This window comes from Sitophilus oryzae, unplaced genomic scaffold (genome assembly GCF_002938485.1).
Source record: "Sitophilus oryzae breed Bouriz unplaced genomic scaffold, Soryzae_2.0 scaffold_179_pilon_pilon, whole genome shotgun sequence".
NCBI lineage: Eukaryota > Metazoa > Arthropoda > Insecta > Coleoptera > Curculionidae > Sitophilus > Sitophilus oryzae.
The window spans coordinates 9,455,836-9,474,829 of record NW_022146501.1 but is presented as its reverse complement, the minus strand read 5'-3'; the positions used below and the strand labels follow the sequence as shown (position 1 = coordinate 9,474,829).

The following is an 18,994-nucleotide window of genomic DNA, read 5'->3' as shown; positions in this document are numbered from 1 at the left end:
ATAATCAAAGTATTGTATTTTTTTGAATAATATAATGTTTTTCCAGTGTATGCTATAATATGAAGGAGACAAATATGGTAATATCGATTTTTTTAAAGGTCACGAGATCAGAGGAAAATTATTTAATGGGAAATGATTAAAATACAATTTTCATTAGAGGATTGGTTAAATAATTTATGGTTTACGTAATTTGATATACCAATAATCGGGTAATATTATTTTCTACGTAAAAATGCTGGTATAGATTATAAGTTATAAACAAGATTTCTGTTTAGTATACTAATTATAATAATGATAAATTAAATATTAATTAATATAATAATTTTCCACGACAAATTTTTTGTAACGTCGATTTTTTGGGGTTTTTATTATAATTTGCTTTACGTCATAAGGTATTTAATTATTGAAACCATTGACATGTACAAAAGATAGACTAATTAATATACATTGATATGTTTTGTCCCAACATAAAAACCACAGTTGATATGAAGAAAGAAATTAACTTGTAAATAAACAACTGTGGTTTTGGTCAAATTAAATTTTGAAAGCCGTAAACCGCATATGTATAGGATATTTTAATTCTTCTTTTTTTCAATAATTTGCAGTTCCAGTTCTAGCTTTGCTTTCCGATATAGGAAGTGTTCGAGGGGCAAACCACTGGCGGTATTTATTGTACAAGCACTTGGTAATACTGGTATTTTTTTGGTACTTTTGGTACTAATTTGGTATTTTTGGTACTAATCGGGTATTACTTGGTAATAAACTGGTATTATTTGGTAATAAAATGGTTTTATCTGGTATTTAACAGGTATTTTGTTGGACATCTGGCAACTGTGGATGTCGATTAGACGCACACGTGGCGACGATGACGGTCGGGAAGCTGATTGCATCATTTCTAGCACATTTGCATTGAACATGAGCCGCCTTCGCGCTTTTTACATGATCAAAAATTTTTGGTGTTGACCTGTTTTATATGAAGTATTTTTAAGTTTTTATATTTAGTGTCTAAGGTAAGTACCTACTTAACAATAAAATATACCTCGTAATATATATTAAGTAATTATATAAACTTAAGAATAATTACTTGCGTTTCGAGGTTAGGTTGCTGGCCTATTTGAAAAATAGGATATTTTTACCCGATATTAATTGCCAAGCTTGCAATTTTTCAATGCATAAAAATGGTTTTTACGCAAAAACGGTACAAAAAATTCAATTACTTCTTATGTCTAGTTTTTATTTTATAAATTTTTGAAGTATCGATGTTAATGGAACCGTTAAAATGACTTTTTAAACGTGTCATGACAGTAGCTTTATTCGAGTTCCCCAAAAGTACGGTTCTAGAACGGTTCAAAACACTGGCACAATATGATTTTTTGCAACTTTTGACATGAATGATTGCCGTAATTAGACTGTGCGATTGTTTTAAACCGTTCTAGAACCGTACTTTTTTGGAACTCGAATTAAGCTTATATGTTTTTCTGACCTAATTATCGTAGTTTGACATGAATAGGCCCTAAAGCTCCATATATCTTAAATTCTTTAGATACTAAAAAGAATAATACTAATTTGGTATTTTTGGTATTAATTTAGTATTTTTTGGAAATAATTTGGTATTTTTGGTACTTTTTTCCCAAAATTGGTATTAATTGATCTTTATCGCAGTCTGTAGCAAATACTTCCTTGATACAGGTTGAGCTTGTCTCCAGGTAGCACTTTAGTAAAAAAAAATATCTTTTGTAACATATGAACTATTATTTCTTGCAAGGTTGCCATAGACATGTTAATTTCTTGCCTTGTAACGGAAATTCCATTATTCAAAGTCCACATATCGAAAAAAAATAGGAACAAGATGGTTTCACCTAAATGTAATTAAAAAAAATCACTACCGCTTAATCCTTTTGTTCATATCCTCAGGTCCAAAGTTCACAGTTTGATCGTGAGATAGTCTGTTGGTAGCGACCAAGTTCAAAGTCTTTGATATTTTTCCTCTATTGTACCAGGATGATACTTCGATATTTCTATTGAGTCATTATAATAACATCGTAACAGAGGTCAAGAATTGTATTTGGTATATATTTTTAAGATTCTGGGAAATTTTCATTATGCATAAAGTTTTATGCATCTTAACAAAATACGAGGGTGTTCAAAATCGTATTTTAGTTTAAAAAGAGCGATCAAGGGTCAGAAAATCTCTAAAGCAACTAATAAGTCAGAATGAAGCGACTTTACGGCTAGAATATTTTGTATTGTATATTTTATATACTAGAATATATGTACCGAAGTTATAATGAAATAGATGCTATAGACATGTATAAAATATAGACTATAGCTGCGTCTAACATAAAGTTGACCTCTCAGTTTTAACTGTTCAGTTAAAACGTATCAAGTAAGGACCGTTTGACACGGGACAATATTCCAGCCTAAATTGTATACAATTTGTTGCGCGCGCATTTTTAGTCAAATTGCACGCAATAAAATATAACATGTTCTAAATTCTTGCATGCAATTAGCTGAACATGCGCAATACCTTTCCGCCTTCTTTTTTAGTATTAATATTAACAAAATTACACCAACTGCACCGGCTACTAATGTCAATTTTTCTTTTTCCATAGTTATAGTATAGTTTATTTTTATTTTGTATTCAACAATCAACTGCAAGAAATTAATAATAACGTCAATAAATCCCGCTCTTTTCTGCGCATGCACTTGTACTAAATTTACTACCTGTAATCATGTATGGTGACATACATACATATTTCTTGCCATACAATATTTTATAAAATGTAACCCAAATTACTTTTCAGTTCTTAAATTTAAGTCCCGTGTCAAACGGTCCTAAAACCTTGTTAGTAGACGAAAAAACGAACCGTTTTACTTGAACTGAATAAAGACTGAAAAATATTATGAGCAAATTTACAAAAAATGATATGGATATATCACAACACCTTTAATAAGAGACTTTTAAGAATCTAATATTTTTGCATAGTTTTACAAAATAATGTAATTTTACAAAATTGCTGATATTTTAATTGTAGCTTTCTCTGGGCGGTATTATAAAATTTTAGTTTTATTTTTAATAACTCCAAAATTATAATAAAAGAAGCGATAGCCTCTAAAAGAAAAATAAAAGAGGCTTTTTTAATTCAATCTAATAAAAATAAATATATATAACATCTGTAGATGTTAGTAATGTATGACAATCGCTTCTTTGATTTTAAAGAACATAACATAAATAAATATAACATACGTAAAACTTAAAAATAATCATACAGAAAGTTTGGGGCTTTTTCGTTTTACCTTATTAAGTAATTGTTATCAGGTAGTAATTGTTAATTTTGAAGTTTAACTTGATATAATGTGTCATTTTAACAGAACGTCAACGGTTTTTGTAGACGTAACTGCTTTAAAAAAACTAAAGTGTTCTCCAACAGTTGAATTTAAATATTTTAAATAGTTTTTTTCTTTATTCTTTGTATTCTTTTTGCTTCCGACGACGGAAAGAGATAAACTTTCTGAAACGTTAAGCATTTTTTTGTTCGTTAGGCAAATTTGTAAACCTAATTTCTGACAAGTAGTTTCCGTTGGGATTAACCTTTGAATAAGAAGACTAAGGAAGGAGCATATCAAAAATCTTAGGTACACCGCGATGGGCCTCAAATATGGCCGACTTAAATTCCGGTTTATCAGTGTCGTTCTAATTTTATTTAAAAAAAGTAAAACTATGATGTAGGGTAGACGTGGGGTAGACTCAATAATTTGTTGTTTTATTTTACGTTGTGAATAAATGTTGGTAGTTATTAAAATTGTTATAAAAATATATAATTCTAATAAAAATAGATAAGTTATAATAAGTATTTATTACCACAAATATCCGATACGCTACTGAAGCAGGTTTTTCCAGGTCAGGAAGATATTACATAAATATTCCACATCTAGTTTGACAAGTAATATTTTACTAAAGAGTAAATTGCAAGTGGGAGAGTTTATAATTGCGTTAATCACCGCGAGCTATTCGTTAATTTTCGGATTTATATATAATAGCTCTAAAAGCCTAAAAGGCTCATGGGCGAAAAGTGTTTATCCTTTATTTCTTTCTATCTTTCGCCTTTATTCTCCACGCCACAACCTCTTATCCTTCTTAAGTCTTCTTCAACATCGCTTTTTCCATCTGTTAATCTCGGTTCTGCCACTTCTCTTTCCACCTAGATTTACTTTTATTATCATGCTAGGAATTTAGAATTCAGCCATAACATTCAATAAGTCTCAGCCATCTCAGTCTTTGTGCTCTTGCTACTCCCGGTATACTCGGTGTCCGTTATAGTTGCTCATCATTTGTTCTTCTGGTCCATATATTCTATCTTCTTTCTGTCTATCTTCTTTTCTCCAAAAATCTTCCTCAGTATTTATCTTTTCTCAAATATCTAGCCTCGAACTTTCCGTGTTTGGTACTGATTTTTTAAACTTCTAGAGATATTCTTACTCTTAATAATTTTCTGTAGTGCGCTAACATATCTATTTCCTGTCATTATTCTTGCCATAATTTCTTGAGTTACATTTGGTTTCCTTAGAAAAACGGCTCCTAAATATGTGAATGTATTTACTTCCCCTCAAACCTGTATCGTTTCACAGAACTCCAAGAATCTATTATTTGTAGACATCTTCCCTTCTTAAAATCCTATCCGCCACTCCATGCATTTCGTTTTACATGGATGAACATTAATGCCTACTTTTAGCTCTTATTCAAAGGGATAACTAGAATCATCTACAAAAGCCTAAGCTACTTTTATTTTACTCGTTACTAGTGTTTCTGTCGACTAGGTATAGTAATCAATTCAAATTTTTAGTTACTTTGATTACTAGATGATTCCCTTTTTACTAACATTTTGCTACTGCTGTCAATTTTGTCAACTGCTGTCGAACCTTTAGACTAATTTCAAGTGCTTAGGGATACATTATCAAAAATAGATTCTTAGTACCACGTTTTTGCATTTAATGGACTTCTGAGGAGATAATATTTAATACTTTTCTAGAACCATTACAACATTTTGTACAAATATTCAAAAAAGTTCACTTGTACCAAATTTCATACCTAATTCACCCTCTTAGGGGATGAATTTTAAAATCGTTTTTACTTTCACTTAAAGGGAACAATATTCTGTACAAATTTTCATACTCCTAAAAATTAGATATTTTCTGATATTTTCTAGATATTTTCTGAACATTCTCCCCTCATCTCACACACCCTTAAATGGTGAATTTCTAAAAATCTGTCTTAGTGCTCAATTACGTTACCTAAGATGGGACTTCTATCAAAATTTCATACTCTCGAAAACCCATTTTAACAGCATTTTGAGACAAATTTATGTTTATTTGCCATTTTAGGGTTTCCAAAAAATATTCTTTTTACTTTCGCCACTTAGGACTAATTTAAAAATCAATATATAAAAATCCTGTCACTTTTTACTTTATTGTGGTTGTGATTAACACAGAAATCGATCCTCAGCGCCCAATTATGTCAATTAATATACAAGTGTATTTTGTATTTTAAATGTCATACTTTTATGTCTCGAACATTTTAACAAATGTTTGTACAAACTTTCATCCCACACTTTTCCATCAAGGCGAGGGTAAACCATGACAAATTTCAGTTACCTTAATACCACAATTAATGAGAAAAATGCCAAATAATATCACGAGTTAATACCAAATTTAATGCTAAGACATTTGTACACCAATTCTACACCAGCGGTTTACCCCTCGTTCGTAGGGGATACATTTCCAAAAAAGTATCCACTTTCGTCACTATCTCTGCGTAAAATTTCATACTTCTACGACAAATTAAAAAAATCTACAATTCCACCCCTAGTTTCTGTAGTTTTACCCCCTTAAAGGTTGAGTTTCCGATAATCACTTCTTAGTGTTTAATTACGCGGCAAGAGACCTCTGTGCAAAATTTCATACTCCGAGAACATAATATATTGTTAACAACTTTTTAGCAACACTGTATTCCTAATTTCAGTGTATTCCCTATAGCCTCCAAGATTTACAAGAATCCTTCTTTTTGCTCATTTACATTCTATAAGGAACCATTTACCAAATTTCGTCTGATTCTATGTTAGGAGTCTTCGGAAAGTTTTATACAATTATTTACGTGTATCTCCACGGTTTGGGTATGGCGAATATTGCTTGCAGTTAGTTTATCACCAAATCCAGCAATATTCAATGAACGATTCCCATGTTGAAGTTTACCTGAACAAGGCGGAGACTGGAAGGAATGTCGGAATGTTGTTTTTGCCATTAAGTTGGATTGTAGGTCCAACTCCTATCGGTGGTTCATGACTGATTAGAGGATATATCTCTTTCAGTGGTCCAGACTATGGATTTGTATCTTCCTATTGTGGGGACTTCCCACATCTCCTTGACCTCCGCCAGCCGATGTCTTTGTATTTCTGGATTTTCTCGTTGTATGTTGAGATGAGATTGTGTGTGTGTTCACTACGGCGCGGCGTAGTCTACAAATGCAATGTTTTTATTTATTTAGGCTTTTATTATCATTATTATTATTATATTTTCGATTAGGAGTCTAGTGTTTGCCCAGGCTGAATAGAGGAAGCGGTAGAAGTCTAGAGGTAGGCTTCACCTTACTAGAGGAGGTGGTAGCTCGTGTGCCACTCGTGGAGGCTAGGTCTCGCGAAGCATCAGCTGCCTCTCATGTAGTTCCCTGTGGGGTTGGTCCGTTGGAACTTGTACTGCCAATGTCCTCAGTGTTGTCCAGGGGATGTCCTCCAGTCACCCGCAAGGGTTAGTCGGTTGGCACTTTCCAGGCGATAATATAACATTGATTGAATGCGGGACAACTCACCTAAATCCGTGATTTTCGTCTACCAACCCTCTATCCGTATCTCATATTATCTAAAAACTAAGAAAACATTATCACGTGGACGTGACTCCATTCAAATCATCTAATTCCTCCTTCAATTACCTCAAGTCATGCGTATTCTATTAAGTACACGAACCGTTCAACTGAACCCCTCATTGATTAATAATTATTATTGTATTAAATAGATTAATTTCACGTGCTACTCCATTTCAATTCGAGTTAATTATAATAATCGTCGTCGACTCTTGTTTATTATTATCATCATCGATCTCAAACCTAATTCAATCAGTCCAGTCACATTGTCGACCTTTAGGCTTCTTATTATTATTATTTTTCTTATTTTTTTTCGGTCAGATCGAGTATTTGCATCGGTTTATCTAATTATTTAGTAATATGTTTTTGTCAATTTATTTTAATTACATGGCTATCTAACGAACGTATTAAGCGATTTGATGTTCGCCTACTATGTGGCACGGCCAGAGTTTTGCTCTTTTGCACATGATTGTAAGGCTTTAAACATTTTGTTTAAGAACAAGTGTTTTAAACGTGTTTAAAATGCCATTATTTGTTTTAAACATTCCACTAAAACTGTTTAGAGAAATTTCTGATGAGCGAATCTGCGACAGCAAAAAGTGTTTTCCAAGAAATGTCATTTCCCAGAAAATGTTTAAAAATATGTAAAATTTCCATCAATTTTTTTTACATAAAAAAGCATATTTCTGGAGTCATTATCAGGGGTTATGTATGAAACATTTTGTTTAAAACACCATTAGTTAGGTAGGGATGTGTCTTAGCACTTCTCCTATTGAACATATTCATGGCAGCGCTCTCCATTATAGTGGACAGTAAACTGCAGAAATTCATCACAGAACTTCAATACGCTTATGACTGCGGTCTAGTTGCAAATACGTTACAACAATTACAAGAAATGTTGAACACATATACATGGGCATACGAGGCTTTGGGCCTTTTTTGAGCTAAACATCGAAAAAAACAAAGTCATGTGCACTTCCCCGGAAGATCACAACAATGCTATAAAAATCGGAGAAGAACTATTGGAATATGTGGTTGAATTCAATTACCTCGGCAGTTTGATTTCGGAAAAGGCCAATATCGACTCTGAGCATTCTGGAAATTAAAAGACAGGGTTTTCTACTATCATGACTTGAGTACAAAAACAAAACTTGCAGTATAGTGAGCAATTATAATGTTATATGGGAGCGAAACCCAGGTGCCGTACCACCGGCACATGAACGCATTAAACAAGTTGCAACAGAGACACCTTAGACAACTTTTAAGAATCCGGTGGTTCCATCATGTCTCAGACGTATCGGTCCTTGAAAAAGCTAACTTCGAGAGTATCGAAGTCATGGTTATAAAATCCCGCTTAAGATTGGCTGGTCACGTATGCAGAATGCAAGAAAACCGCATACCAAAATCTCTGTTTTACCATGAGCTTGTAGACGGTAAGAGGAGGCCGGGTGGATAACTGAAAAGGTACAAGGACATTTTTCACGAAAACTTAAAGGGGATTAATATGTAGAATGAGTGGGAAGAAGCAGCTCAAAATAGAATTCAATGGAGAAGACTTGTAAACTCAGTTAACAGCGACAACCAAAAAGTAAAGAGGCAACAAAGCAATGAGATTTTTGAATGTTCGAAGTGCGGTAGGCAGAAAACATCACGTATCGGGCTTTTCAGTGACAGAAAAGCTCACGAAAGAAAACGCATTGCGTGACCATCTTCTGATGCGTGTCGAATACTCGTCAAGAAGTAATGGCAGTATCTATGTATGTATGTAAGACACCATTACTGGTTGTACATTTGATCGAAACTGTTTAGAGATGTTTCTGAAGAATGAATCTGCAACAGTAACTATATGTTTTTAAATTTTCCGGAAAATGTCAAGAAATATGTAAAATTTACAATAAGTTTTTTTGTACAAAAAACTTTGGGCATATTTCTGGAGTCAACATCACGGGTTGTTATGTTTGAAACATTTTCTTTAAAAACAAGTGCTTTAAACATGTTTAAACTACTAAACTAACATGTTTTAAATATTTGTTAAAAACTGTTTATAACATGATTAGTGTGTAGATGTTTTTTCAATTAACAATTAGGAAATCAGTCTCTTTCAATTGTTTAATAAAAAAAACAGCTCCAATACAAAGAATAAAAAAAGTAATTATTATCTTAACCTAACATTGTCTATAGAAAAAAAATCGTTCAATTCATTATAATAGAAAAAAGCACTCAAATCTACTATTTTTTGCTACAACTCCGAGGAGTATCATTATGTTCTTTAATAATCAAAATAAGTTATGCCGCCTTATCGTTATTCAACCTATACTCTAATTTCGAATACTGTTTACACTATATGTAGTCGAGCACAGCAGTGTCATCCTTTTCTCGATGGTATTAGCGGCACTTTTGACCACCCTGTAACTTCGTTCTGGATGAAGCAAGAATATTAATTTTCACTACACATGAAGACATACTATAGATGGTGAGGTTACCAGAACATCTAGTAATTATACCTCCTATTTTATGAATTATCCCTTGTCAAATTTCTTTAATTTCGACGTTGACTCACTGACAGATCATCAAAATTCTAAGGTACTTCTAGATGTGTCACAAACTTCAAATTTCGAATTTTAGGTAGCTTTAACTTATAATGGAAGGAAAAAATGAAAAATCTCGAAATATTCTTAGTTAGCTGTCTAGTCGCTACCCGTAACTGACTTTCCGGCGATGGTAATAGGAGAATCGGCGATAGGATTGTTTTGAAAATTTGGATTTTTACATAAAGGCACCTACTCCATCTATCTAAAATATTATCAGCGTTACAGTGTTGCCGGATCATTTGAAAAGTGGTAGCATCTTTGTTATTTTAAATGGAACACCCAGTATATTATTACATTTTCGGAAACTACTCTCACATCTCATAAGTTTTATATTATACTGACCTAAACCTATCTCTTGTAGTTTTCGAAATAAAAAATAAAATGTGTGTAAAATTGACAAAAACATGATTTTGAATAAGCAATGGTAAAATCATGAATTGAACATCTTTAAAGTTGATATTTGGGTTAAAACGAAAGTCGGAAACACAAGTCGTTAGGAAACTAGAATTAATACGTTTAATATTATCTGACTTTATACGGTAATTAAAAGTTTATGAATTATTGCTGGTCAAACTTCTTTAATATTATTTTGAATGATACTTGGCAATTGCACAATATGATATCCTATTCTAATTAAAAAACTTTATTTTTAAGGGCACTGTTTAGATTTATTTAGTAATCGATATGGTAGATTATTCTTCTATAATTATGGTGCTGTGCAATTGCCAAGTCATTATAATTATGACAGAAATAAAAATGACTAATAATGATACTAACAATTTATAACAAAATTGTTGAATAAGTGCTGAAAGAGAGACTAAATAAAATAAACTGACTTGGTTTTACATGAGATCTTACAAGTAGGGAATGCAATCCCGCAAATGCTGGATCCCTCTGAGATTCCGCGGGATCGAAGTTGCGGGATTTATCGTGCGGGACCCGCAAGATTGACACATTACTACTGGGTAACAGAATCGATCTCGATCAAGGTCAAACCCTTCACCCGTTTATCTAGTACTTGTTGACAATTTCGTCAAATAAACTGCCGGACATAGCTATCGGGACAAGCAAAATTTTAGGGTAAATTTAAAGTTGAATATCTCTTGAACTAAAAAAGATTTTGGGATGCGGTTTGGACCAGGTTTTAGATGCATCTATTGTGATTAAGATGCTATGTGGTTTTCGAAAATATATTTAGCGAATTCTTGTATACAGGGTGTTTTATAAGAGAGTGAAAATTTGGTTAAGAATCTTTTTTACCGCAAATTTACGAGTTTTAAAAAATCGAAATTTTTACCAAGTACGACTAATCTGTATTGAAACTAGAAAAAAACAATTTGATCGGTTTTTATTTTTTTTTAGTTTAAGGAAAATTGACTTTTTTTCGAAAAATATGCATTTTTAGTCATATGTATGGTCCTATAAGTGGTACAAAAAGCATTGTACATTCTGCATATGCCAAAAAATTATTGATATAGAGTGTATCTAAAAGCAGATAACTAACACAAGTTAAAAAAAAACTTAAACATCAGAATAATATTTTTATTTATAAAATAAGTAGATAAATTTTAATAAAATTTAAGTTTATTTAATATTAAATATATTTTTTGAACACCCTGTATAAATCGGTCCAAATTTCTGTACAGCTAGTTTAAGATACACGCTATATCAATATATTGTGGGCCTATACAAATGTACAATGCCTTTTGTACCATTTAGGACCAAATGTATGACTACTGTTTACAGTCCCGCAATTTTGCGGATCCGCGGGATTGATTGCTTTAATCCCGCGGGTTTGCGGGATTGCATTCCCTACTTACAAGTTTTTCTAGTGGAAGAATTGTGTTGCGCGACTTGGCATTTTTTACATTCTATGTTTTTGATGGGATATTCTTTACATTATCTTTTATACATATCTCTGATATCAATATTCGTTAACATATTGAAACGTAAACAAATCTCTAAATTTCATCTGCGTCATCTAACACACCACTACATGAAATACGCAGAAACCTTAAACGATTTCCTTAGTACTCATACTTGATAAGATCATCACACTCTCAAAATCGCGATCTTCGAAATAAATAGTAAACAAACACCCGTACTCCGGTCTGCGCGATCACTCGTAGGCCCGCTACCTTTATTGCTGCTCTCCGCTATCGTCGTCCTTACCTGATACGCGACGAACAGGTGAGTCGCCGCCGACCACGACGCTGAAAAGCCGACACCAGATCAAATTCGACCCGCCGCGCTTTTGCTTTATTATCGTTTGGTACCGCTTCCCGCGCATGGTGTACCACCAACAATCAACCCGGTACCGGCACCCAGTACAGCTTAAACTAACTTTAACTCACTTTTACCCAGTTTTTTTCACTCATTTCTATTTTTTCGGTGAGTGATCTGTAGGAGTCTTCCCAAAATGAGACGTCGGAGAATAGGTTTGTTCACGCAGAGTTCAAGTACTTTCCGTATTTAGTGAGAAGAATATTTTTGGTGGAGTCACTCAGTAAAAAATATTTTTTTGATTTTGTGATGACTTAGAGGAGCTGTCAGTTTTGTTAGTGGTGTTGTTAGAGTGTTTTTTAAGTTTTTAAAGTTTATAACATGGATCCTACATTGTGCACTACCACTAGCTGTGGACCTTTAAACGTCCAGATTTTAAGTAGGCATTTTGGTGAGTACTTTAATTTTTTTTAAGAAAATACCGCCTAAACTCTAGAACCTAAAAATAAAAGTTAAAAAAGTCATAATTTTTCCTAATTGGAAGAGAAACCTACAAAATAAAAAAAGTTATGTTTCGTAAACACCACTGCGTTGTACCTAAACGAAAACAAAGTTGTCGGTGGCTTTTTACTAGTAAAACAAAGTTGCCTAATCGACAAAAATGCTTTACATTTCAGGAGGTATCTCCTCCTTTCAACAGAAGCAAAAAAAAAACAGAAAAAAAAAATCTATTTAAATTCTCTACATAAGACGATTCAAGAACATTTTGGTTATTAGAAGATACGTTTATTATAAACCGTTGACCGTTCAGTTAAAATTATATTATATTATACTAGTGTGTACCAGCGACTTCGTTCGTGTCGAATTAATCATTTGTAATGGTGATGATAAAGCAAAGCAAGAATTTCCATTAACATACAAACTGGATAAAATTTTCTCACATTTATGTCAGCATGAGAAAAAACATTATGGCGATATTATTATATAACTTGGTAATATTTAACGGGTAGTTTCATTTCGTTGGAATTTGACTTTCGAAAAATCCGTTTGCCAAAAATAAGCTTTTTACGTCAAGCAGTTTAAGCAGAATCGTGGTTAAGAAATTACCCAACTTTTTGGAACACCCTGTATGATTTTTTAAAAAATTTCAAAATGTGTAGAAAATCCAAATAAATTATGCTTGTCCAAGCATTTTTCCGAAAGACTAACCGTTTTTTAAATAACAAATATAGTAATATTTGAGGGGCGTTTTCACCCTCTTGGAATTTGTGATTCGAGAAACCCCTCCTTATCGAACCTCTACACCCCACAGTCAATCCGTTTATCAAAAATCAGCTTTAAACGTCAAGCAGTTTAAGCAGAATCGTGATTACTCAATATTTTATGGAACACCCTGAATAAATTAATAAAAAATCTTAAAATATGTAAAACAACAAAATAAATTATTCGTGTTTAAGAGTTTTTCTGAAAAACTCACCGGTTTTTAAATAAAAAGTATTTTAATATTGAGGGATAGTTTTCCCCCCTTAGAATTCGAGTTTCGAAAAATCCCTTCTTATCGAACCTCTACACCCTAAAAGTCAATCTGTTTTCCAAAAATCGGCTTTTTACGTCAAGCGCTTTAAGCAGGATCGTGATTAATCAATGACCAGATTTTTCGAAACACCCTGTATACATTTTTAAAAAATCTTAAAATATGTAAAAAAACAAAATAAAATATACGTGTTTAAGCGTTTTTTAATAATAAGTAATATTGTAATATTTGAGGGGTGGTTTCACCCTCTGGGAACTGGAATTTCGAAAAATCCCTTCTTATCGAACCTCTACACCCTAGAATCAACCTGTATGCCAAAATTGAGCTTCTTACGTTGAGTGGTTTGAGCAGGATCGTGATTAATCAGTATGTCAGTCTCTTAAGGATTTTATATATTAGTATAGATAGATGAAGTCAAAAACTTCAAGTCAACAATTACTACATGACCACGATTAACCCTTAACGAGGTAAAACTAAAAAGCTTAAACTTTCTGCGTTCCAGATTAAAAAGTAATTAAATAACCAGAGAAGCGATAGCCATATATTATGTAACCTCTACCACTTAATATTTACTAAACCCTCTACATATTCCTGAGCAATAGATTTATTTATATTAAATTGATTATAGTTGAGGGTTGGAACCTTTGGTGTTACAAAAGCAAAATAAAACAGTAATTCAACACAATACACCAAAACACTATACATACTTTTGCACTGGACACGCGTTTCGCTAACCATGTTGGCATCACCAGCATCAGGTAATTAAAACTCTAGTTATATAGTTATAAAAAAATAATCTAGTTATAGTTTTAATCTCCTGCTGATGATGTAGAATGTTTAGGAGGGGAGTTAATCACCGCGACCTTATAGATCTATTGTGTGTTCCCCTTTCTTGAGTTATAACGAGTTATAACTCATCATACAGTCTCAGGGCTTTAACAAAAGCCAGTATCTGAGACGGCTCCACAGAGGCCAGCTCTCCATCCTCGACATCAGACGTACCAAGGTTCATGGCACGAATGGTCGTCGTCTCGGCGCACTCAGTGATAAGGTGTTTCCCCATTTTCCCCACAAAATCTGCATTCGCCATTGTTTCTCAGTTTCAGCCTACTGAGGTGTTCGTTGAGGAGACAGTGTCCTGTTCCCCCGTTCCCCCGTCCAGAAACCCCGTGACAATCCGAAGATTGTTTTTACTTAAATCAAGGAAAACCTTTGATTTTTCACGGTCATAAGTTCTGAGGAACTTTTTCGAGTGTCTTAGACCGTTGGAGGACACCCATTCCAAGTTACGGATGGAGTTTTGTATGGCACTCTCGTGTTATAACATATAAGTCACTCGAGAAAATTAGCCCTTTCCATAAATAACTATTATTTGTGTACTACCACCATCTCTGGACGCTTAAATGTTTAAATGTGCAGCTTTTTAAAACAGAAATTTTGATTAGTTTTAGTTTTAACTCTTTGAAATTCAGTCCAAGAAATATTCTGAAAACTAAAGATGTGCTGCTTTTATAACAGCTAAAATACCAAATATTATAATATTTGTCATATCATCATCATCATTTCCATTTATGCTGTACCCTCTCTTATTTAGATATCTTCCTGTAATTGAGCTCATTGTTCTCTATTATTTACTATGCGGGTTTACTTGTTTTAATTTGTTGATATCATGGTCCCATTTTACGTTTGGTCTTTCTTTGAGTCTCTTAATTCCTTATGGGTACCATACTGAAATTTTTGTGGTCTATCTGTTGTCTGTCTGTGGTCTATCTGTTTGCCAGGTGTCCTGTTTATTGCCACTGAGAGACTTGATTCTGTGAATCTATTACCTGGGTCTGTTGTATCCACTCTATTTACACTCAATATGATTCTGTATAAAGTATCTATATATCTATGTATAAAGTGTCTTATTTCAGTGAGAGAAGTAAAGGTAGATATAGTGACGTATGTTTTAAATAAACATCATTAGCTATTCATTTAATTCTACATTACCAGAACACCGTAAGCTATATCGACTGAAGAGTGAAATATGACTGTATACTTATGTCAAATCATAATAAAGAACTATCATGTCCAAAAATATAACTAGTACTAAAAGTTCTGTATCAAAACACAGTTCTTAGTTATCTAGAAATATATAAAAACCGATTTTAATTTATATCAAAGACCGGACGGAACGGACAGAACAAACGGAACGGACGGATCGGACAGAATGGACGGAACGGACGGATCGGACGGAACGGACGGAACGGACGGATCGGACAGAACGGACAGAACGGTCGGATCGGACAGAACGGACATAACGGACGGGTCGGACGGAACGGACAGAACGGACGGAACGAACAGAACGGACGGATCGGACGGCACGGACGGATCGGACGGTACGGACAGAACGGACGGATCGGACGGCACGGACGGAACGGACGGATCGGACAGAACGGACGGATCGGACAGAACGTACAGAACGGACGGATCGGACGGATTGGACGGAACAGACAGAACGGACGGAACGGACGGATCGGACAGAATGGACGGAACGGACGGATCGGACAGAACCGACGGATCGGACGGATCGGACGGAACGGACGGAACGGACGGAACGGACGGAACGGACGGAACGGACAGAACGGACAGAACGGACGGATTGGACAGAACGGACAGAACGGTCGGATCGGACACGACGGACGGATTGGACAGAACGGACATAACGGACGGAACGGACGGAACGAACAGAACGGACGAATCGGACGGAACGAACAGAACGGACGGAACTGACAGAACAGACGGAACGGATAAGTAACAGATAAGTAAATTACTAACAGATATCCAGGCTTAGACGACCAACGCCATATCCAAATTACTTCTATTTAAATCCCTAATAATTTATGAAAAGGAATACAAAAATTTTCAAAAATGGAAGCAATTAAAAAACGTGCGAGAAGAAATACAGTTTTTAACCTATCCTCGCTGTTAAAGTATCATTTAATCTACTCTTGCGGTTAAAGTACTATTTTATCTACTATTTTTGATAGATATGTATAAGGCAATTTTAACAGTTGCTATGGAAAAAAATAATTAACTACGTCAAATAGTAATCATAGTAATGTAGAACATTCACGTGTAAAAAGTTCTGATAAAAGTAAAATCTATGTTTTTCTCAGTGCTTTAAAATGTAATAAAGTGTTTTAAATAAAGAATGAATCAATAGTAGATTCAGCTATTATATTTTGTTGATGTTCTTAATATTTTAACTAGGGAATACACGTAAAAAAACTACTATTTTGCTGAAAGATAACTCTAATCTTTTTTTTTTTCGTATTGATGGTGTATATTTCAATTGTAATTAATTAATATTCTCAGTTGCTTGTATAATTACACTATTTATGCTCTTTTGAATTCAAATATCTCAAATTGTTCTATTTAAGGTTATAATTATCATTCATAGCTCTTTTATGTCCTGTATTCCACGACTGTTGGCAAAGCACGACTACAAACCATATTTTTAAAGATCCTCTGTATTCTTAAATATTTTGGCAATGTATTTCTAATTCTGATCTAATTTTATTTTGTATTGAACATCACTTTAATAAACATTTTTCAGCTTTTAATTTTTTTAAAAGCATGCATAGACTGTAAATTAAATAAGATACTATTTATGTTTTTTTCATTTTCATTCTAAACCTGTGTGGTATTTGACATTGTGAATTTGTTTAATGTTTTTTTCTATAATTTCTGAATAATTATTTTGAAAGTTTGTTTTGATATTTCTAATATTTTTAATTGTGTATTTTTTGTTGTATTGTTTATTTCATACGTTGCTGTTTTTTTGTATTTTAAATATTTCTCATTATTATCACCTCTCATTGTTGTATGATTTTTTTTTGTTCATTCTCATCTTAACATATCCCTAATCCCTAATTAAACTTATTTTTTTAGGTTTAATTTACTACACACTTCAGTGCTTTAGAAATATGACTAATTATAGTGTTAAAATATTAATAATTCTATTTAAATAAGTAAGAAAATTTTGCATATTTTTATGAATATTTATTTAACAGTACCCTTGAAGATTTGGAGATCCTTGCCAAATATTGAATTATCACTAAGTTTTTACTCTTTTTTGGCATCCCACCTGGAGATACATACTACACAAAAAAGAAGATATTTCAAGTTTCAGATTTTAGAATAAAATTATAATAACTGAATGTTTAATTAGATACATATTCATATAATTTTTTACGTCGGAAATTGAATGAATATTATCGAGACTGATATTTAAATTTATGTTTGGTGTTATATGATCAATTAGAATTATCTTCCAGTTGGTAGGAATGTAATAAATGTTTATAACCAGAGCTTTCAAAATTAAAACGGTTAATTTTATTTATTTATAACTCTTTCTCTAGTTTTTTTCTTAGTCTTCCTAATTATTTTGTGTAATGTCTTTCAAAAAAAAAACTATTTTATTTTTATAATATTTCAAGGATTATTTAGGCTTTTTACGTATAATTTGGGTCTCCTAGAAGTTTTTAAAAGATATACAGGGTTAGTCTTAATTAAGTCCTAATACAATTAGGGGTGGTATATTTTGATTTTAGAAACACGTCTATGAGGGTTTTTTCGCGAATAAAATTGATTATTTTGGATATTTTCCTTTTTGGTAGTGTCGCCCCCCTATTCCTGTTTGTAAAAATTTTTAAATAAAAAAAAATAATACAAGGTTATGAGGATGCTGTGTCATTATTCCCTCATTAGAAGATATTCATTAAAGAAAAAGAAATAAAATGTTTAAATTTCACTCTATGTATATACATGGTCCGGCATATAGTGCGTCGGGCAAGTTCAAACTTAAAGTATGTACGAGGATGTATTTCTGGAAAATATTTTAACTTCTATAGGGTGGCTTAAAAAATTGTGAGTGGATCGGAATGATTCTTTTTAAATGGAACACCCTGTATATTATTGCATTTTTGGCTTCTTTTTAGACCACTTTACATAATCCTAGGATATGAATAAATATATTTTGATAATTTCAGAGATATTATTAATCAAAAAATATATATTTTGCAACCTTTCTTCAAAAAAAAATATTACAAATACAAGAACTGTTTTGTCAATCAAAACTATATTAGGTATTTACTTTAGATGGCCTATACTTACTTTGATATAATTATCGTAATCTTAAATCATACAGAATGTTCAAAATTCTACGCCAAACTTTCTAAAATATAAAATAATTTTTCAGTGCTTTTTTAAATGGAACGCCCTGTATTTTTACTAGATGGAGAGTGGAAAAATGAACATTTTTTGCATTTACTATTTCAAAATTTGTAATGGTAAAATACGAGAGAAAAATCATTAGGTGCCTTTGAAAAAAAATTATTGTGGAAAATGCCATATGAAATATAAAACCGCAAATATCTGCTTAACAGTTAAAAATTTTGAAACACTCTAAATATAAAAAATGTTAATTTTTCAACTCCCCATTTAATACATACCATCTCAAATAAATACCTAATATTGTTTTGATTTCAGGACAGTTCTTTAGTTCTAATATTTTTTTTAAAAAGGTTGGAAAATATATAATTTTAATTAATTTATTAATATCTCTGAAACTATCCAAATATATTTACTCATATCTTTGGATTATGTAAACAAGTGATCTAAAAGGAAGCCAAAAATACAATAATATACAGGGTATTTCATTAAAAAAAATCATCCCGATCCACTCAC

General features: G+C 32.7%; 1 protein-coding gene across 4 annotated transcripts in view; it reads left to right on the top strand.

Annotated features, from left to right (window-relative positions):
- The window catches only part of LOC115882868, a 451,933-nt gene that overhangs the window by 123,354 nt on the left and 309,585 nt on the right, over positions 1–18,994 (top strand). Inside the window, exon 1 of one of the 4 annotated variants that reach the window (XM_030901119.1) lies at positions 11,721–12,178. The exons of the other annotated variants lie outside the window; for them this stretch is intronic. Coding sequence (XP_030756979.1) covers positions 12,109–12,178 — 70 coding nt within the window. The 5' untranslated portion in view covers positions 11,721–12,108. Of the gene's footprint in view, positions 1–11,720; positions 12,179–18,994 lie in introns of those variants that run through there. 4 annotated transcript variants of the gene reach the window in all.